Here is a 22,192-nt window from a genome sequence, read left to right on the forward strand (position 1 = left end):
TGACATTCAGGAAATCTGTATTCCTATTAATCTTAGAAATGTTACCTAAATTTCTAATGCATCTGTTATGCCCCTGAAACTGAGAAATAATTTAAGGTGTTTTTATTACTCCATCAATCAAATGGGATCTCAGACTAAGTTCCTTTTTGAAGACCCAAAACTTTTTCTGGGTGAATCATGAAATTGTGTAGGGAAATATACTGAAGCTACATAACAGGGCAGACAAAAGATTTTATGCCTTCTGGGGCCTTTTAAGGTTGGGTACAATTAGAAATGTGAGAAAATAGTTATCATAAGATATATCATTAGGAAATTAATGAGAGCAAATGAAAGTATTTAAGAGACAGTATATAAATGCAGGAATTTTAATTCTGGCTTCATCAAATGAATATGCTAAGTCACCATTTGGTTCCTATAATTTTAGTTACCATATATTGACTACTTCTTCCATGCCTCCAAGTTTGAATATTTTACACCCATAACTAAATTTAATCTTATGGTGATTCTAAATTAAGCATTATTATCACTATTTTATATATCTGGAAAGTAAGACCGAGAAGAGATAAAATAACTTATTCAACACCCCATAGTAATGGAGTTAGATTCAAATTCAGATTGTCTGAAGGAAAAACCCAAGCTCTTAAAATTTTTAAAATTGTAGCTCCTGATAAAGTACCATATCAATTTCTATTTAAAGGGCTAATTTTTAGACAAAGCAAAACCTAAAGAGATATTGTATAAATATAGTCACTCAAAAGATGCTTGAATTAAACTGAAATGGGTCTTTTGTCAAAGATCAGGAATAAATATTTAGAAATAATAATTTTTTGGGGAGGGTCAAAGATCAGGAATAAATTCTTAGAAATCGGAATTAATTTTTTATCACTTATTTGACCTTCACCTGAAGGTAAGTGTTGTATCTGGAAGGACACAGTTAGTTGTCTGATTTTTTCTTTACCTTTTGGTAATAAAATTGTAATCAGTTCTAAGTAAAAACATTATAACTTTTAGATATTTCCAAAGCTTCCAATATTTTTGCCTTTATACATCATAGAAAGACTGTATACCTTAAAAATCTATGACCCCCATTTCCCAGAGAGAAGAATTAATAATGGGGAATTGCTTTAAAAATAGATTTTGCATTTTAAAATTTTAAATTATTTTTATCTTTCATAATGAATTGCTTTGCCTTCAGAAATTTTATATATATATATCATTTATTTGTTACGAAAATTAGACAGGAGTGGTTTTTATAATAATTTCATGCTAAAACATTTTTCTGTTCAATATGAAATTTTTTCTTTTTAAAATTATCTTTTAGTTTTGAAATGTTATAATAATTTAAATTTATAAAATGTCCTTTTTCTCACATTTCAAGCTTAGTGAGAGTACATCTTTTAAGCCTTATGCAAATTCTCATCTTTAAAAAGTCCAACTTGTAGTGACAAATACATTAAGCTGTCCATTGTATGCATTTTTTGTATGCATATTTTTAATTAAAAATAAAAATAAAAACCATAGCTTAAGAGACTCAACAAAGCTGCCAGTTCAAACTTGTTTGAGTATTTTTAACAAGCAGAAAAACATCTCATTATCAAAAGATATAATATTACCTAAAGGCTAGAATTCATTAAAAGAATATTTCTTAAAATGCTTATATAGCAGTCATTATTTAAACCAATATGATAACATTATGGAAAATGATGATGTGGAGGGGAAAATTTACCTTATGTAAACTTAAATTTCTCTCTCATTAAAGAACCCATTCAGTTCCCATTCATTCATACACTTGAATGTTTTTAACACCTCTCAGTGTTACAAGGCATGAAGGATTTTGCGAAAAGTGTTCGACAGAAACATATTTGAGATTCCAAGACATATTTATTTGCTTACCTCCATATGAGTAATCAAATAACAATTTCAAAGTTTAAAATAATTGCTTTTTAATGTGTCTAATAACTACTGAAACATGTACTAGCATCTTAAATTTTTTTCTCATCATTTTTCCCGACAAACTCATTTTTATTCTTCCTCATCCCACTGTGATTTAAGCAGCCTTTATGTTGTCAATTAAGTGCACTCTGACATTTATCAAAGTTTTGGGGTTAAACAAAGTAAAACCTGATCGATTTTCTAAAATTGCATTAACCATGTGTTATCAGCCGAAGGTACCTGTTTACAAATGTCGCTAAAACTTAAAATATAAATACTGCCTGGAAAATGCACTGCATCCTCTCATACTTACATACTCTCATAAATGCACACCAATGAATTTACAATCCATTCAATCACACAAAGAACAAGATACAGTGCTGAGTCATCAGCCAATCAAAATAACAAGGTCATTAGTTATATTCTGATCATTTTACATTTAAAAATTTTTGTGAAGCATTTGTTTAATATATAGAATGTCATACTCTTATCTGTAAAAGGAGACAGAAGCATATAAAGTATGCTCAAAGAATAAAAATACACATGTGGAATTTCCTGAAACACTCTATAGTAATTATCTGGGTAAAGGGGAGGGATGAAATACAACTCTTATCCTTGTAAGCAGTTAATGCAGATTCTTTTCTTTGGCTATTCTAAAAATCACCCTGATATCTCTCTTGTGGCCCTATCTCTTCAACAAAAAGATCAGGTTTACCTCAGTACTTCAATCCTCAGTATCTGGTTGATCTACTTTTCTTATAACAAAAGGAAAACTTTAGATCCCAACTGGAATCTGTTTCTAATACTGTGGTCAGAGGGCTTCCTCTGCCCTAGGCTCTGGTAAAGACAGAATTCTATTTTTTATCTGATTGGTTTAAATTGTTCCTTAATCTTTATTACACCAACCTTGACACAGCTTTATAGTTTTCAAATTTTTTCTACATCCTAGCTAAGACTAGGGAGAAATGACCAAGATGCTGGGTCCCTTTGCAACTTTTCCTCGCAGCTTTCCCTCCCCAAATAAATTTTTAAAACTGTGGACTTCTTCTCACCCCCCCAATTAAAAAATATGTCCCGTTCCAGGCGCCCCCTCTCCGCCTGCCGAAAGCATTTTAATGACAGTTTACTTTAACGGTCTATCAGCCGACTGCTGCCTTTGCCACCTGAATTTCAATTTCTTAATTTACAGCCCAGATAAAACAGAATGGAGCAGGATCTGGGCTGCTCTCTACATTGGGTTGGCCTTATCAAGCGTGAAGTTTGGCGCGTTGCGAACGTATTCAAGTGATTATCTGTTGAGGACCTCTCGAGCCATCTCCATCTCTGCAGCGGGCTGATAAGACAGCTGTTTCTCTAGCTGCGGTGTCTCCCCGGACCTCAGTCTTCTGATACAAACTCCGCTTTTGTCACCGGGCTCCGGTGCGGTCACTTGCTCTATGGGGCAAGGGTTTGATCTGAACACACGTAGGGGGAAAGTGTGAGTGTGTGAGAGCGCAGAGGAAGAGAGGAAACAGGAGGGGGAGGGCTATGAGAGGGAGATAGGAGAGGAGGAAAAGAGGGTTAGAGATCGGAGAGACGTGGGGGCAGGGCTGCGTGCCGAGTGCAGTTGATAGCTCTGATTGACTGGTTGCTCAGCCAGGCTTTATTATTTCAAATTAGACGTGCATCGCACAGAAGTGGAAACATAAATTTTCAATATAAGAAAGAGCCTCTGAGCAACGGAAGCAGAAAAACCGTTTCTTCCCAGGTCCCGGTAAAGGGGCCGGCGAAAAGACTGATTGCCACCAGCTGAGACAGATGGTTTCCTTTAACTTTGGAAACTGCTATTTTTAATTACTTGTATTAATTTTGCATGAGATGTATCCGCTCTCGGAGGAAGCTTAGAGAAGACTGTTAGCATCCCTGGAAGAAAACGGACACAAAGCTCTGATTTGCCCATTCTCACCTCCAGTTTTTGCTACCTTACCCACGCCTGGTCGCCTAGATCACCCTTTGCATGTTCAAGAAAGACGTGAGTTTGTCTTGCTAAAAGTTGGTACTGAGTAAAAAGGGAGGAAAAGAAATCTGAGAACATTTGTAGGAATGTTTACATAAATGATCGTAAATAAATGATGAAGGTGCAAATAAAATTTCCCAGACACTCTGGGGTACGTGCAACAGATTTTAGTGTGAATATCTGCAGGCAAAACACCTAAAGGAGGATGAACCTTGTGCAAATTCTGCTGAGGAAAAAAAAAAGCGGTGGTGGTGGGGAGGAAGAATATAGGATGGTCTTAAAGATTTACCGCGACACCACATTACGTTTTAATTAAAAAAAAAAAAAAGCCTATACAATTCATGTGTCTTTTAGTGTAAACAGTAACCTCAGAATTCAGGGTAGATTCTGAGTCGGCTCCCTTCACAGGCTTTTCCCTTGAACAAGAGTTTAAAGACAAAATGTAAAGAGAAAGTAAAGGATGTTTGAGATCCTACTCACTGCCTTCTCTGGCACTGTCCCTAATGGAAGGTGTTAGCAATATAAAGGGTTCTTTGCAAAACAGTCTCGGAGGTCACTCACCTTCGGATAAAAGGCTTTGCCCCTCAGCCAGGAGATGTAGGGAGCCGGGGAACGAATTGGGGGAGGGGAGAAAGGGTTGAGCGGGTAGGCGTTTTTGTTGCGATTCCCAGAGGAAATTTCGAGGATTAAAAAATCTGGAGTAGGGTTAGCAGACTTTTCGATGATTACCTGGATTTGCATTTATTTGGCATGACCTCTTTGATGACTGGCAGGCTCACCAGGGGAAGAAGTGTCTGAAAAGAGGAGGACAGTGGAGGGTGCGACTTCAGGGCACTAACCTTCCTGGCGGTTTGTCACGATGGCCGAGTCCTAGCATAAGCCTACATAATTCAAAATAAATGTGCTTCTATGGAATAGGACAGTCTCTTCCTTAAAGTCTGTAGAAATGTTCCCAAGAATTGTAGTTTCCGAGTCTCACTGGGAGGGATAGAAATCACCATCAGGCTGTGCAAACCTCTATTCAGGATCGGCCTGTCTCTGTCCATGGTGCTAATTCCTGCCTCATTCTTTTGCCCGGTTGCCACCTTGTAAACTCATGTTGGTATCAATTTTCTTGACACTTTTTTTTTCCCCTGTTTTCTAAACTGTGGAAGTAAAGTTGATATACTTCTTTAATAAGAATAAATGAAATAGTAATCATCAAGTTATATAAACCTATATCTCTCAATGCAGGCAGTAAACTGTCACACTTCTAACATTGTGAACCACAGAGACACACACCCCCATCCCAAACAGCCCAACAAATTAACTTACAGTAATATTGTTATTCATCTGACAGGGTATAATTTTTGAACTATAATCCTAAGGCAAACATTGTGAACTCACTGAAATAGCTTAACTGCTTTATTTACTTGAAAAGAAAAAAAGTTAACAATTGTAGTTTACAGCCATTTTTATCATAAAATCCTAAAAATAGCCCTTCCTTCTCCTCAGAACTAGTATAAGGGTGTTATTTATCATAAGAGTCATTGCCCACAATAACCTACGAGTATTCCTGCGGATGACTGTTCCTTTATAAAGACACTTTAGTAAAACAATGGTTCATTACTTTTTTAGCTTTGAGAACCATTCTTTTTGCAGCTTTCTTCATATCAAACTTTTTGTTCAAGGTCTTAGTAACTCCCTATATCTCTCCTTTCTCTGCTGCAGTCTAAAATAATGCTAAGGACTTCGAAACTATATCAGTGCTAACAAGACAATCTAATTCAAATGTCTTCGAATGCTTTTTTTAAAGCAAGTTCAGACACTGCAGATAATTCTTTACCTAACTATAAAGGAAGAGGGATTGATTACAATGGCTTAATGTGGGTATGATGTTTACATAGTCTTTATTAATTGCAAGATAGAGCATGTTAATATTTTAGGCTATGACAACATGAATTTCAAAGTGAAATCTATACCCAGATAGCATTTGTTTTAAAGTGATTGATTTCAGTTTTTAATTTAAAAGTTGGAAAAGTAAATGCTACTTACCCTGTATCTATCCATTTAAAAGTTTTTAAAAGTATCTTTTATTGAGGAAATAAACTAGTATTTTAAGATATTTTAAATTTCTTAAATAATTTAATTCCATTTTATCTACAAAGAAGAGCATGTTGAAAATGACATTTTGAAAAATATTTGCTCCTCTGAATAAACTGAAAAAATCATACATACTGAATCTGCAGAATTTAGCATTTTGCATTTCAATGGACAAGTTTACTACCCTTCTGGTAATTTCTTTAACTACAGAACACAGAAGCTGGTGTTTCATCACTCCACACCACACCTAACTTTCCACCCTCCCCCAACCTTTGGAAAAATATGCTTCTGTAATCTACAAAATCTTTCTTGTGGATACAAACAAACATCAAATAATAAAGTATTAGTTTCCACATAGTTAGAAGAAACTTATGTAAGTGTAAGTTAATTGTAAAGATTTTCTTCAGATTGCTGAGAATACTACATGAACCAAATACAACTAATTCAACATTAAGAGCATGTTAGCAAGGAGAAAAGACAATTTATTTCTTTGGTAATTCTGACTAAACAGTATTACACCTTAATCCAAATTGTATTTATTACTTTATTCTTTGTACTGATCTGGGGGTGAGGGAGGGGTTGAAGGAGGATGACAACAAACTCTGTCTTTCACTTGTTTATTCATATAGTGATTACTGTTTTACGGATGAGGTGGAATCTTTGTTTTTTCCTTTGATTTGCTGTTCCTTCAGCCCCTTGACTCCATTTCTTCAAATAGCTTTTCTTTCTTCTTCCTCTGAGTTCCATAGAGGATAGTTTTAGGTTGAAATTAGGAACCCCAAGCCTGTGGTTATGTTAAAAAGTAGGGGTGGGGTTTAAGGTATGATAATTATAAATGGCAATTATATGGATTCAGGCCTTCTTTCCCAACTCCCAGTTATTGTCATAGAAAGTATAGAACTCAGACATACTATATGGGTTCTACAGGAAATAAACAGGTCATCTGTCCTTTGCCATTAATCATTCATCAGTACTCGAGGACACTTTCAAGGAACTATGATTTACTTCAGCCCTGACTTTCTAGACATTTTGCTTTGTGACAATCTGTCCTCTTTCCATCCCACTCCACCCTCCTGCAAACTCTAACTCTTACCTGTGCCTCCTCTTTCCAGCATTCTCAAAGAAAGCAGCTAGTAGTAAATAAACAAGCAAAGGAATTCCTTTTAGGAAGGCATTAGCTTCTAGAGAAGATGTTACATTGTGTAAGAATTGCAAGTACTATCTAGGAGGCTGGTGTTATCTTTCAAGATTAAAAGAAGAAATCCAGGCTGGAAAAGAACTTAGGTCAAGTGAATATTGTTTCTACTTATACATCAAGTTGATCCTGAGGACTACACTTTTCACTTGGAGGAAGAAAGGAATGAATAAAACTATTTCAGACTCCTGAATGTTATTAAAATATGGGGTTTAATAAAGTAACATTCATCTATAAAGCAAAAGCATTGACAGCACTTGGTCTTCTGGTTAAACTTTCTAAATCCTCAGAGAAAGAGTCCAGATAAAGGCTCGACTATTTTTACTGTCAGCAATAACATGTGTGGCTCCAAGCAAATGTGGAGGATTGACTTGTTCTAATTTTTTGAACAGCCGCTTTTTTTGAGAGTCATCATATACACCAAAGTGAAAGACTTTAGTTCAACTCAGTACCTCTTTTCCTGGACAGGATGTTATCCTGCACTTTTCTATTCTAACATGATGTGAAAAGTAATTCAAACCGTGCAGCTTCATTTGAAAGAATTTCCAACTTCACTGTAATACTAAAAAGACGCTTAAAAAATAAGAGCCGCAATATGCCTATATTAAAATAGAGAAATTCATTATCTAATAGAATACTGGAACACAAATTGAAAAAGGCATGCGTGCAAGTAATGGATGTACATTCATCCTTTCACTCAGATCAAAGAGAGGGAGCTCTCAATGACTCATACACACCGGACAGAGTTTAATGTTATTAAGAAACGTGCCATAGATGCGACAGTGATGGCAAAGGAAATAAGTCTTGCGGAAGCAGAAAGATTTAAGAGGAAAGGAGATCATGCCATACAGCAAACTCTGATAGTACAGTTGCAACCTTCCCACGTTGCTCTCTCCCCATCTTTCTGCTTCTTGCATTTCCCCTTGCCGCCAGTGTTAAGTGTGTATCTCCCCGCACAACTTACCTTGAAACGGGACTCCATTGAGTTCTCGAGAGTGACACAAGCACCTAGCCAATCATATCGCGTGGCCTAGCCTGGGCGGTCTCAATAGAAGCTTCTGGACCAATCAGGATCCTGGAGAGATGAGCAAGTTGCGTTGTGGCGCGACTCAGCGTATACTTCCGCGCGTGCTGCTTGGGATAGGAGCTTGGCAGAGCAGCTGCACACACGGCAGTGCGGAGGCAGAGAAGGGGTTGGTGATACGGTGCTATAAATCTGTGGTCCAGTCCACCTCCCTTTTAAGACGTCCTCCCCCCTTATTTCTGTTCTCAGTTAGAGATGCAGCAGCTTACTCCTGTAGCGACCTACTAAAAAGCAACAAGGAGAAAGACATCGTCTTTTTGAAAAAACGTTCTTTCGTCTCTTTTCTTTGTTCCTTCGTTTGTTTTTCTTGCCCCTTTTTGTTTAGTTGAACGGCAATAGGAGGGTAGTCTCTCCGTCTTTTTAAACTCTCTTTTTTAAGTTTCCCCTCCCCTTTCATATTTTTTTTTCGCCATTTCTTTTAGCGTTGGACTTTGGGGTCGAAAGCATTTCTTTTTCTTTGCTTCTTTTAAGCCGAGCACAGTTTAGGTTTCGTGCTGTCTTAAGAGAACTATCCAGCAGCTTCTTGCTCATCCTTATTGGGAGAACTGCACCGTTACTTTAAAAACACACATACACAAAAACCTTAAGGGAGTAAGGTAAGTTTCGGTTTGGTTTCTTTAATCATTAGTTGCAGCGATGCGCTGGCAAACCCAGAAAACCTGTAAGTGAGCGGAATACAGAATACGAAGTTAATTGCACATGTTTGTCTCATTTCAAAGCTACTGCTCTGCTTTTTGATTCTAGAGAGAGAGCTAGCCTAAAAGACTGTGGACGCATGCTTGACGTACTGAATATTCGCAAATGTCAACGGTAGAAACTTAAGTGGTAAATGTGGCCAGGATAGAGCAGGGGTACAATGGGAGTCTAGATGTTGAGAGAGGTTCGGGATTGAGGTTGGAAGTTCATTTCGTGGGAAGAGAGGAATAACTTAGGTTTGGGGGATGCATGCCTCTACTTTCGCAAAGCAACGCAAGGACCGAAGGGGCTTTAACCATTAAAAGGAATCAGGAGCCTGGGCTTGCAGATTAGACCAGGGAAAACCCCAGATTTAATTGCATTAACCAGATAACATGTGCTGGGGAGATGGGATTGCCAGATGGAATTTAGATGCTGCACCAGGCAGCGAGTTGTAGTTGACTGAAAAAAGTACATGCCGCCCGAGGGCTGGGGCTGGGCTGGGGCTGGGGTGGGGTATAAGCTGTCAAAACTAATCATTTGCGAGCTGTGGGGGCTCCAATTCTCGGCCGTCAATTATCGTGGTTCTGTTTTAAAAGAAGATAGCTAATTTAGGGCCGAATTCTTAAGCCTGTACCGGATATGAGATTCCCTTTGTTCAGAAAAGCGTAAATAAGATCCTTGGAGCTGTGTCTGTGGAGGGGCGGCTGCCTGGGAGCCTCGCTGTGCTGGGCTCTGGGAAGTGGATTCCGAGCTCTGTCCTTGGTCCTACGCAGCTGACTTCGCCTTCTGGGCGAGGGGGAACCCCTTTGCATCCGCAGGGCTTCAGAGCCACCCCAGTAGCCAACTCCGCTACGTAGCCTTCACCCACTTCCTTACTACCCTCCCCCCACCCTTTTTCTCGAATAGCTATTGTTAAACTGACGCCTGGAGAAAGATGGGGATGAGACGCCGGGCAGACGCTTGCTTCATTTTAACTTTTGTGATTTCTCAGGGTTTAGGAGAAACCAGCTGGCTTTTTCCTGCGAAAAAAACCCAGGGTAGATGTGGGAAGGGGGGAAGATGTTCACGGGGCGGGGAGGATGGAGGGAGGGGTGATGGAGGTGAACCGGCTGCTGCCTTTGCCTGAGAAGTTTAAATTATTGGCACGAGGGGGTGTGGGTGAGTGTATGCGTGAGAGCGCCGGTGTGCTTGTTTGAGATGAAGAGGGTGGGGGAAAGGTACAAAACCAGCTGGGGTTAATTTCTCTCTACTCTCCACCCCACCCATGCTCCCTGTTCTAAAAGCCAAGGGGCGGCTGGCCTCCTCTGGACTAGACTCTGCCATCTCCGGGGCGGTGGGGGCTGGGGATTGCAAGGTGGCAGTGCCCACTACGGGATCTCAGCGGCGAAAAGGACTTCGCGTGGCCATTGTTGCTTAATTTATGCCCAGCACGTTGCCACGTACCCACCTACTTCACGTCTGTAAAGAATTAATATGAGAGCTATACAACTGTGGCAAATTGGAGGTTGGCTGCATTACCCGTTTTCCATTTTCAAGGACGGGTTAGTGAAACTGATGTGGAGACTGGGTATTTTCTCTCGTAATTACCAGCTGCAGGTCTGGCTTTATTGTGGCCAGAGTGAGAGAAATAGTCAACCATTCAGTATTTACTCTTAACACCGCTGGGCCAGGATGGATGTCTCTGTACTTTTTCTCCAAATTAAACAGGTTCTCTCCCCTCCTCTATTTATTTACAAACACTTCTGTTGGGTATGATTCTAAACCTTCACCTCTTCCCCCACATACCTATTTATTATACCCATCCTCTGGATGCTGGGAGTGGGAGGGAAATGGAAGTGATTTTCTTTTTAGGCCTACAATGCAACCTATAAAATATAGGCTTGAAATGGGGGGAGGGTGTAGAGCAGACAATAGTAACCTGAGAAGTCATTTTCTTAATTGGAAATCTGTTCCTAAAAGTCAGGGGAAAAGGTGTGTTTTGGGGATGGAAGGGTAGGAAATCTGTTTGGGTCTTGTAAGATTTCCTTGGTAAAATGGCTTCTTAAATGGGGCAGCTGAAAGATTTGTTAGAATTTGAAGAAAAAATTCTGCAAAAAAGAAAAAAGAGAAACTCTTGAGTGTTTAAAGTCATCTTTTGGGGTATTAGAAAAAAAAAATCTCTTAGTTACCTCTGAGTCTCTTATACCAGGTACACCTGGGATCCTCTTCCCTCTTTTAACCAAGTGCATGGGCACCCCACTTTATAAAGCTTAACCTGCTCTGGAGTTCTACACGAAAATGGGATGTTTGCCAAGTAGAAGCTGTTTAAAAGACTTAGGGAACTCTGCTAAGAGAGAGATCTCCCATAACTTCAGTAAGTCAGTTTCAGGAAGTAGGGCATAGGGCATTCTAAGAGTTTTAGGCTTGGATTGGTAAATTTAGTAGGCCCATTTTTGTCTAATGTTTAGAAACAGGCATTCTTAGCAGTTCTGCCTGCCTGGGATGGGAATATTATAATTGTTTAGAGGGAGGTCAAAGAGGCTCGGGCGCTTTGAGTCGTTTTCCTAGGAACCCGTACAAAGTCAATTAAGGTCATTTAATTGCAAATCGTATTTGGGGTGATAACAGAAATGCTGATGTAAAAGCAGTTAGCTATTTGTGTTCCCAGTCTGGGTTCCCCAAATTGAGGGACAATATGTCACCTTTTTGATCGTGGCTGAGACCCCTACTTTACTATGTCTGATTTGACTTCGTCCAAGAGGGCAATTTTGTCTCCCCTACCCCCACCCTGGATTAAAGGATCCTTCTCCCCTTCTCCCCCAGCCCCGCCCTCGCGTGGGGGCGGGGAGCGCTGGCCGCCCTTAGCGGACCTTGCTGCATCAAACCCGCATCATGCCCTTGAAGCTGTAACCTCGGTCACGTTCTTGCAGCGACTCAGTCGCCCACTGCTCAGTTCCTCTTACCTCTTGCGATTACAGGTAGGTTTGACAGGTGATATTTTTAAATGTAGCTTTTTTAGTGGGAAAGGTTATGACAGAAGCCTTTGAAATGAAAAAAAAAAAAAAAGAACCCCCCCCAAAACCAAAAAACAACCCGACAGGTGCGCTCGTAATTAAGCGGATGAGCAGGTATAAAAACGTGCTTCTGCCTCGTGGCTTGGGGTGGGTTTTGACTCCCAGTCTAGGGCTGAGGACAGGCACAGGTTTTTCCCGGGGAAAGCGATTGAGCTGGGCGTGGGGGCGGGCCCAGACAGAGCAGCTATGGGACGCCCCCTCGGGTGAAGAGTTGGCCATTTCGGGGCTTCGTTGGGGGGCGTTGGAAGGATGCAGCGGGCGTCAGGAGCTTATACAGTCGAGTGCAGGATTTCTTACTTTGCGTTTGAAGCAGAGTATAGCACCCCGCACAGGTACTTGAGGCTTATTTGAACGTCAGATTCCATCTAAAGGCAGAGAAGGGCAGCAGGGGCAAGCCTTTAGTTTTCCGCGGAGGGAACGGACACCAGCTGTGAAGTAGGCAAAAGCCTTTTTAACTGTGCTTGCAATATATGTGTATATATAAGTATGTACATATATTTGATACACATATATATCAAACCCCGCACGAATCGCTCTGGCTGCCTCTTAGCGCCTGGAGCCTCGGGGTTTGCAAACTTGCACCTGGAATCTGCCACCTCTGGGTTCGCGACGCTTTCGGCGCTGCCTGGGGAGCTTAGTCCGGGAGCCTGCTTGGAATTAAAAGCCTGGAGGGAAGGAGCCGAGCGGCCGCAGTCGGGGGTCTGCTCCCAGGCACCGACCCTCGGGGCTGCGGGGCAGGGCACACGCCGGCAGCAGCAGCCGCGGCGCCGCGAACTCCCGCCGGCCCCGCCTCCTGGCGCTCTTCCAAGCAAGCCCCTCCTCCCCGCCCCGCTACAAACGGCGGGACCGCGGCACCCGGGCGTCACTGAGGCAGCTGCCGGCCGGGTGAGGAGGTCGGTCGCCGGCGCGGCACGGGTGGGGCGGAGGTTCCGCCGGGTTCCAGTCCGTCTTCCCACCACCATCAGGACTAGGGACACCGCCTCCGCCTCCACCACCGCCTCTCCGGAGCCTGCCCGGAGCGAATTCTCCGTGGCTGTGCTGACCCGTCAGCGGCGCTAGCCGTAGTAGCTGCAGCTCCGAGTCGCAGCAGGCAAGTGCCGGGGGTGGGGGTGGGCACGCCTTGCCGGGCCCCAAGTGTGTTTCGGACGCCGAGGCTTTAGGGCTGTGTGAACCGCCTTGGCGCGGTGCTTCGGGGTCCGGCCTCGCCTCGGTGGGAGCCCTCGTCTGGACTCAGGGCGGGAACGCTGGTGGGGGCTGCGGAGGTTGTGCACGGGAAGTTCCTAGAGCTCGGCCCCTTGCGGCGGGAGTCGAGGGAATTGGGCGCCTCGGAAGGTGGCACCGCCCCTCCTGTGGGCACAAGCTGGTTGAGGGCGGCAGGCCAGTGGGGCCAGTCGCGCCAGGCAGCGTGCATAGGCGTGAACGTGCCCGGGAACGGCCGCGTGTAGCGCGAGAAGAACTGCGCCGAGACGCAGGTGAGTGTGTTGGAGGGAAAGTGGGGGAGGGGGCTTTTCTAGAAAAAGGGCAGGATTCCTGTGCTGGACTGGCGCCCCCACCTTGTGGGAGGCTGTGTGTACTGGGTTCTCCACCCTGGCTGTGTCTGGTGGCGTGTCCACTTGGTACAGGGCCTCCTCTGGCGTGGTCCTTGGTGCTCCCGGGGCGTCTGGAGACTAGCCGCTGCTACGCAGTGTGCGAAGGTGGTTCGGGACCGCCGGCAAAGCCGAGAGGATCCCAGGGCCGTTCTTCCTCTTGCGCCGTGTTAGGTGAGGTCCGGCGCAGCCGCGCGAGGTCGCAGCTAGAGGTCTCATCCCGGGTTTGCGCCCAAGCGGTGCGCTGGGCGGGAACTGCGGGGCGGGCCAGGCCGCCGGGCGAGGCCGGCTTCGGGCTTTGGCTCGCTCTAGGTGGTTGCGGCAGCTGCCTCCAGCTTGGCCAGGAGGGCTGGCCGGTTGCGCCCCCGTACATGGATGTGTGTGTGTACCCTGGTGAGATTAGTGCTCTCGCGCAGACTATCATCGGTTCCCTTGCAGGTGCTCCTCCAGTGGTCGTGACAATGACCAGCGAACAGTCTTTCCACGGCGTTTCCTTAAGAGCCAACTTGTGATCCTCGAGGGCCGATGTGCAAAACCTTGCCTCTAGATGTGAGCCCCAAGCACGAAGTCATAGCTGTCCAGATGGTCATTTAAAATAGTGTGCATTTTAAAAGATGATCTTTACGATAAAATTTTCATCTTCTATCTACATTTTCTGAAAATGTGAGAAAAGGAGGTTTTGTTACCGGCTATCTACTTTCCTTTATTCCATCCCCAAAGAACGGTGCTTAACAATGCCAAGTGAAATACCTCTCTGGCAAGGACACAGAGCTTTTTAAAACCTAAATTTTTCGGTGGACCTACCCATAATAATTCTGTCTTCATAAAAATGTATCTAAGCCCGCAAACTTAGGGCAAAAAAGTCCATTTAAAAACACTGTAGTACCAGTTGGGGTGTAATTTCCCCATCCCTTTAAGTAAAATCACTTTGTTTGAAATAACCATTTAGATGCCCTTGAAGACATTATCTAGAATCGGTTCCCCCAGAGTCATTTGAATTTTTCGTTTGTGGTAAGGTCGCTCTTTCTAATGGAAGCTGACTCGGAGTCTCCATTTTGGTGAGCGGGTGGAAAAGCTTTCCTGGATCTCCTTCTCTCATCTGGACCTTTGGTTCTAGAAATGGTGATTGTTTTGTTGGAGGAACTGCCAGTGCTACTGCATCTGTTTTGAGCTTTTTTAAAATAATAGGTTTGTAGGAATGTTGATTTAACACTGCTCTGGTGGGGTTGGGGACTTAAGGAAAGTTCTCTAGGAAATGGGGGAGGAGAGAAGGGGATAAGAAAACGTTTCTGGAAGATAATGGCTGAGGTGGGAAAATCAGATTATGAAGAAACACATTACATCCAATTTCCTATGCTTCCTTTACTTTCTTTTCCTTCTTAAGAGAATATTTCTGTGTTAGTGTGATCAAAACTGGCCTTTTAATGCCTTTTTGGGTAACTTTGTACTGCCACCTTTTGGAGAATAATAAGGTTTTTTGTTTTCAAAGACAGAGCATTAGGCATTTTAAGACCCCCCCCCCCCTTCCTTCCTGTTTTTAGTTGTTTCCTTCACCTTGCCTTGTTCATTCTAAGGAATCATGTCAGTTCAGCAGTTTTAAGCTGCACACACTCTTTTCTTGTGGTTCAAGAGAATTTCAGTTTTAGAATATGCTCCTAGAATAGAACAAGTACCCCAAACTGGTCAGTGTCCACCATGTCTATCTATTATTTCCCATTGAACCTTATTTTCCTTTTCTAGGCTTGGGATATGTTAGTTGTTAGAGTTACTGTTTTGGTTTTGGTTTTTTGGTCTGTTGGTTCTGGTTAATACTTCTTCACCAAACAAACACAAGATTCTCTGTCTGGTTCGGCACTTCTGGTTAAGACCCAGCTCCCAGCAGCTTATGGAAGAAAAACTCTAAGTGGCATTTCTCCTGTCTCATTTCTTAATCCAGCTTTTGGTTCTTTGTATACAGACAGATGTTCTTGGCTGATTCATTGTTTGCACTTTGAGCCATGCTAACCTTTCTTGCTTTTCCTGTTAGTATTATTACAATTTAAAAAAATACTGCTTACCCCCATCAAATCTCTTTTTCTCTTCTCTTCTAGAAGGAAGTCCCAAGTTCTCTTTTAAGGACACGAGAAGGCCATCAAGAATACTCCAGCTTCTAGGCTGAGATCAACCTTTTTGTCTTTCTTTGATTTGGAAAAAAATTTTTTTTAAAACTTGTGACGCTTTTGAGGCGTCATCATGGCACAAGAGCACCACAGTGGCAAATTACTCTTCCATGTTCTTTTTCCCCAAAGGGCTGGATACCCCGAAATAGCATCTTATTAAGACTGACTTTACCGTCACATTTTTGATTGCTTGATCTGCATGGTAGGGTTAGTTCTTTTGCTCTCATTTGAAATCTTACTAAATCTCCCATATTATCACATTCTTATTGCCATCTTTGTCACTGATAGTGTTTATTTGGATGTAAGGGAGGCTAGAAGTACATAGTACTTACTCTGGTGAGGCTAATTTTTTTTTTTTTTAAATGGCATGGGCAAGGTAGTATATACCTGAGGTGTTATGGGGCCTGGTTGGTGTGCCACCCTGTGGAAAACCCGCCCATAGCATTCCACCCCAGCTCTTTATGATTCTTTGGAAAATCGGCTGGACGGGCCAATAATCATAGTAAGCTAGCACTTTAAAGTTTTTAAGAAAAATTTTTTTTAAGCATTGGTATTTGGTTGGAGGCAGGGCCACTTGATGGGTACATGATGTGGATATACCATTTTTCGCCCTTGAAATTCTTGATTGTGAACAAGGGGACTGGTATTTTATTTTGCTCTGGGACCCACAGGTTATGTAGTTTATCCTGGTGAGAAGCTTTTTTGATTGTTAATATTTAACTGCCAGTATTGCTGCTTTATACTAGTACTATATTGTAGAACTGTTAGAAATCCAAGGCTTTATGCACTGCTGATGCCACACCTAACTCTTAAATTAACTCGAGGATATTAGATGCATGGAATGTTTAATTGCTTTGGCTAGTTTCATTTTACAGCTGTGGTGGTCTTCACTGGTTCTGGTTACTCACGAATCCATATGTTGTGTGCTCTAATACCCATTCCATTTGTTTGTTTCTAATTTGGAAAGAACATTTATTGTCTATTTGATTCTAGATACTAGTTGGTTTGTAATGTTCCTTGGTTTTTCTTTGATTTCAAATGCTAAGTAGAAACCGAAGACACTTAAGCTTGAAAAGCAATCATTTGTTTTTAAGGCTTTTGTGTATTAAAAGGTTTTTTTTTAATGGTTTAAGTAGGATTGGTAACTTGAAATCTGAACTAAACATAGGAATTCATGTATAGTAAAATCCTATAGAGGTTTTACGGTATATTTAAGGAAATTTTCACTAACAAGTATAGAAGTAGCTTTTAGTATTCACGATGTATATCATAACATTAATCTTAGCCCTAGGAATACTTTTTTGCTAGTGTCTATCCCTTGTAGTCCATCATATAAAACAAAAGGTGACTTTTCTTTGAGTAGTACTGCTAGTGCATTTTCATAGTCATTGTCCCCTTTAATGCTAAATTTCCAGAATTGGTCTATATAAAAATAACTATTTTTGGAAAAGTTATTATATTTTCTCAGAGCTATGGGTTAGGCTTTGAAAGCATCAATTCCATTGATATTTTTAGCTATATGTTTCCTTTTTGAATGCTGTTCTGTGTGATGACAGATAAGGGTTTTCCTCTTAAGCAGTCTTCACGCAGAGAAAGATAGTTACTTTGGTAAAGTGTGGAATAGGTAAAATAACTAAGAAGGTCATAGGGATAGGTGGTGTGGGGTTATAACCAAATCAGTTTGGAGGTTGTGCCTTATTAATTACAAGTAATTGTTTTTATTTTTTAATTTGCACCTTCCTAGTACTTGAATATGCTGCTTATTTCTATTATGTCAGTTTCTGACTGAAAATGAGTAGTAGATAAGATTTGAAAGGTGAGACACTTTTTGGCTTTTATAAATTGTTAATTTGAAAGAATCTTGACAATTTTTCTTAACAGACTTATTTATTGTGAGACAGTTATAGTAAACTGTTAGTTTTTTTTAAAAACATGAAGCTTTTGCTTTACCATCAGATAAGTTTCGAACTACTGGGTTGAGATGTCTGTATGTTTTTCCCTTGTCTAATATAATAGTGATAGATTCATACCAACCTTTTTCCTCTACTTAAGGAGTCTGTCTCATAAAAAGGAAATTTATATTCTGCATGACTAGCTTTTCTTTTCCTCTGGAATTTTTGGTGTTGTGGGCTCTTCATTATGGGAAATTTCTTTAGCAGCTTTAAAGACTGTTATTAGTAGAATATCACAAAAATGTCTCTTCATAAATATCAAACCAATTAATTTCTTTTAGGAAGGATTTTCCTTTTATTTTGTTTTGCTTTTAGTTAGCAGTGGTTAACCTCACTTCAAGCTCAGTAGACATTTTGACTAATTTTGTTTCCTTAGAATATGGACAATAGTTGTTTCAAAATTCTTAGCTTTCCTCTATTTCCTTGTATTGGAATCACTGTAAAATTGAGATTTCTTGTTAGGGTTGAGGAGGTGTTTTTTTTTTTTTTTTTTTTGCTGCTGTGCTCTCGGCTTGTGGATCGAACCTGCGCCACAGCAGCGGCCCTGAGCCACTGCAGTGACAATGCTGGATCCTTAACCTGCTATGCCACAGGGGAAACTCCAAGGAATTTTGAGTCTCTTTGAGCTGTCTTTCCCTGAAGAAATGCACATTCACAGAAATTTCCATACAGTTTTTACTATCTTGCCCTCTAGAGTAAAGACTATTAAAATAAGGTTCTCTCTGGGAGAGAGGACTTTGAAAATTGGCATTGTCTGACACTGGTGAGATCTGGGAGGAGTCATTCAGATCTGTCCTTGTGTGCCATCGTGTTAGTGATGTGGGCCGTTAGTTTTTACCCAAGGATTCTCTAAGCTTCCTTGTCTCCTTATAGTTTGTTTTAAAATCCATTCTGTTTATGTAAATAAATATTATACATGTAAGGTCTTATGAGCACCATGCTGCCAATTTAGCTACTGAGTTTTCTTGCCTGAGTGGGTTTTGTCACTTGGGTTGAAAATTCTTAATTTAGCAGAGCCAGGTGGAAAATACTAGGCTAGAATTCTGACGTTTCCATCATCAGTTTTTGGCTCGATTACCTACATCCTTGGTTTCTTAACCTTTCTTTGAGTTTGACACCTTACCCTCCCATGTCTCAGAGACAGGGTGAGGATGAACATACTGAAGTATGAGATTTCTGGCAGAGGGATGACAGTGTTTCCTGGATTGGAAAGGTGGTAATAGGTGGTGGTCCCCATAGATTAGTTTTATATATTTGGCCATCATATATTTGGCCTTCAGTGTGTTAATATGAACCATTGTTTTTATAACATACCATCATATGGTGTATATTTCTGCCACGGAGAAAGAGAAAATTCCCAGACTGCAGGGAGGTTTTGGAAGAATTGTGACTATGAATGTTTCAGTATAGAAACAGATAAAAATATATCAATGCAATTGGGAAGGGAAGTTTAAAATGCATTTTTTTCTTGAAAATATAAATAATCCTAAGAAATTAAATGTGAAATTATGAGAATTTAGCCAGCTAACATTCTAGGAATAGAAATGTCAATTTAAGTTTTCAGCCTTTTTTAAATGAGAAATCTAAATTTAAAAATTTAAGCATTTACATTAAAATAATCAGTCCATATTTTCTTGATTTGAATGTTCAGTCTTTTATCAAGGATCTATTCCTATATGTCAAAAAAATGAAGTTTACACGGAAATAACATTTTTCCCCCTGCTTGTTTCAATACCTTCTCACCACCCCAAGTGAAAAGCCATTGATGGATGCCCTGTCAAGTAAGTTATTGGAAATTCCTCACTTGTTCAGTTTTTAAAGGATGTTTAACACTTTTTTATTCTTTAGGCATCATTTGAGTATATCAGACGTACAAGAGGTATTTCTCAAAGCAAATAAATCACAGTGTATTTGAAAATAAATTCACCGAATTGGGTAAGGTGGGGAAAATATTCCTGAAACTGATTGTACTTGATCTTGAGTTTTTGCTCAGTTACTTTACAAAAGTGAGATTTTTCTATTTCTCTGATGCTGCTGCTTTACTGGAGGTCCTCTGGTGACGTGAGGATCATCCCCACCTTTACTGCAGAGCCATCTAGAACAACTTAAATATAAGAAGTTATTTTAGAGTGAGCAAGTTTTTATAGCCTCTTCCCAGGTAAGGCCTATTTCTGTATGGGTTTACTCAGTGCCACTCTGTCTCCCCTAGATGCTACTTACTGGTTGCTGGCTTATTTTATTTAAACCCTTAGGGTCCTTTCTGGCCTATGGCTGTGAATGACTCATGGACTTTTCCCAAATACCAGGTCATCATTGTTTTCGGCTTTCATTCCCTCCTTGCCATTGTCTCTGCAGAGACCTTGAGCCACTCACAGCCTTCCTCTCCTCCCTGTGACACCTTGGTCCCTTGGTCACCCATCTGTGCTTCTGAACTCTGTGCTAGTTCTACTTCTTTCTGGGTAAGGTGTAATCTATTCACTTTTCCCTTGATTTTCTTACTTGGCTTGCTCTTTTGTATTGGTTCTTAAGCATTTTATTACATTTTACTCACTGAAGACTTATTTTCTGTGACTATGTCAGTTGCTGCATTGAGAGGACAAAAGGGAGAAATGGGTATCAATGGACAAATAGATTCTGCCACAGGTCCCAGACAGTGGCCCGTGGGCTACATCTTCTGTGGCTGTTTAATTTGGCCGAAACTGTTTTTTAAAAAAAATAATGAGTTGTTGATTTAGGCATTGGGACATATCATATAAAGATTTAGAGCCCTATTTTGTATCTCTTGAAAATGTGTGAAGGTGGATCAACGCTGAGCTCATATTCCTTAACTGTACCATTTATACGGAGCATGGTTTGTTTCACTTCAGGGTAAATTACTGCCTGGCTTTTGTGGGCATTTGAGTTTGTGATTCTAATGCTACAGGTCCCAAAACCATGTGAATTTAAGAAGTTCATTCAACTGTCTAGATAAAGGCAGTAGTTACAAAAGACTTCAATTCTTTTGATTAATGTGTGTGTTTACAGATAATGATTGAATTATATTAGACTGCTCCTTAAAGTCTCCTTTACTTTAGGTAGAGAAGTCTCGTCTTGGAGCTCCTCTTCTTTAATACCTGGTTGCAAGACAGCTTCTCTTACCTTTACAAGATATGCCTCCATCAGTTTATCTTCCCTTTTACACCCTTCCCCAAGGATTTTAGACCTGCCCCTGTTGGGAGTGGAGATTTCTTCCTGCCTGTTGCCTGCCTATGTTTGTTCAGATGCTTTGAGGTCAGCAGAAGTTGCTTGGTGCTGTGAAAACTAATAAGATGTTACGTGCTGTTTAAAAGAGGCCCGTGGCCCACCTGCTAACCTCATTGCCGATGGTGTCAGCTTAGAAAAGACATTTTCCCCTCAGAATGTTTTAAAAAAGAGCTGATATGAGAGGTTACCAGGTGTGAGGTTTTTATGTGTGTTGTTTTTCTCTCCTCTTCCCCCTTATTTATTTATTTATTTATTTTTCCAGCCTTCAGCCTTTTCTCTCTCTCTCTAGAAACAGCAGGGCAGGTCAGCAAAGCTTTCTCCCACGTGTGCAGTAGAGCAAGCTGATGCACCAGCAGAAGTAGAAAGAGGCTCCACATGTCATGTTTGGACCAATGCTATAATTTTATTTTACAATAAGTAAGGTGGATATTATTAATCTACTCCTGAGCATAATAGCACAATTTGAATAGCAGAGAGCAACTTTGGTGTGTGTTTATGTCTGGTGAGATGAATACAGATGAATGCTAAATAGGTAGAAAATGTCAGTGTAGAGCTTTCCTTTTGGGGACTTTAAGCACTTAAATTTCTAGTTAACTTTTTGTTCAGCCTGGCAAACAGATACAAAGATCTGTTTTATCAATCCAGCATTAATGTAGCTTCTGAGGACAGAACAATGTCTATAAAGCCCGGCTCTCCTGGCAGCTACTTTAACTGGGCCAGTCATAACAAGGAATTAGAATGTGTCCCTGTATTGAACATCTTAGCAAACCCTTCAGAATAACAGGAGCTTAATGCTGGCAGTTTTAAAAATTGTTACAATCTCCAGACTAGCCAAAATTTTTTGGTATTTGGGGTGCAAACAGAAGTATGTGCTTAATTTGGAAAAAAAACAAAAAACAAAAAAAACCCCCACTAATTTTGAGTTAAATGTATAGGTTAAAAAATACTTATTTTTAAGAGGCAGTTAAAAGAGCTTTTGGTACCAAGCATCTTCCATGATTATACAATTCTTTTAGGTGAATTTGTTGTTTATTTTGGTGTGTCCTGGAGTATCTGCTTCAGGGGCTTCCAGGGTGTTTCTGTTGTTCAGAATCAGGTTTTCTTTTTTTTAATTGTGTCTTATTTTCCTAAAGGTTGAGAATCATTGTCGTGGAGCTTCTGCTGTGCTATTAGAAAGGCTTTGATTTATGTGGGTGGTTACCTTGGAGTATAGACCTTTCCCAAATTCATCT

The 22,192-nt window shown here is 40.9% G+C and overlaps 1 protein-coding gene across 11 annotated transcripts in view; it reads left to right on the forward strand.

Moving 5' to 3' along the window:
* The window catches only part of ELAVL2 (ELAV like RNA binding protein 2), a 169,386-nt gene that overhangs the window by 15,733 nt on the left and 131,461 nt on the right, over positions 1–22,192 (forward strand). For 5 of the 11 annotated variants that reach the window (XM_047769518.1, XM_047769520.1, XM_047769525.1 and 2 more), the window contains exon 1: positions 8,433–8,885. The exons of 3 other annotated variants lie outside the window; for them this stretch is intronic. Coding sequence is in view for 3 of the 8 variants with exons in the window: in XM_047769514.1 (XP_047625470.1) it covers positions 11,682–11,924 (243 nt within the window). In the remaining 5 variants the exon portion in view is untranslated. Of the gene's footprint in view, positions 1–8,432; positions 8,886–11,570; positions 11,925–22,192 lie in introns of those variants that run through there. 3 more of the 11 variants (XM_047769514.1, XM_047769515.1, XM_047769517.1) reach the window with 1 other exon arrangement.

This window comes from Phacochoerus africanus, chromosome 2 (genome assembly GCF_016906955.1).
Source record: "Phacochoerus africanus isolate WHEZ1 chromosome 2, ROS_Pafr_v1, whole genome shotgun sequence".
Classification (NCBI taxonomy): Eukaryota; Metazoa; Chordata; class Mammalia; order Artiodactyla; family Suidae; genus Phacochoerus; species Phacochoerus africanus.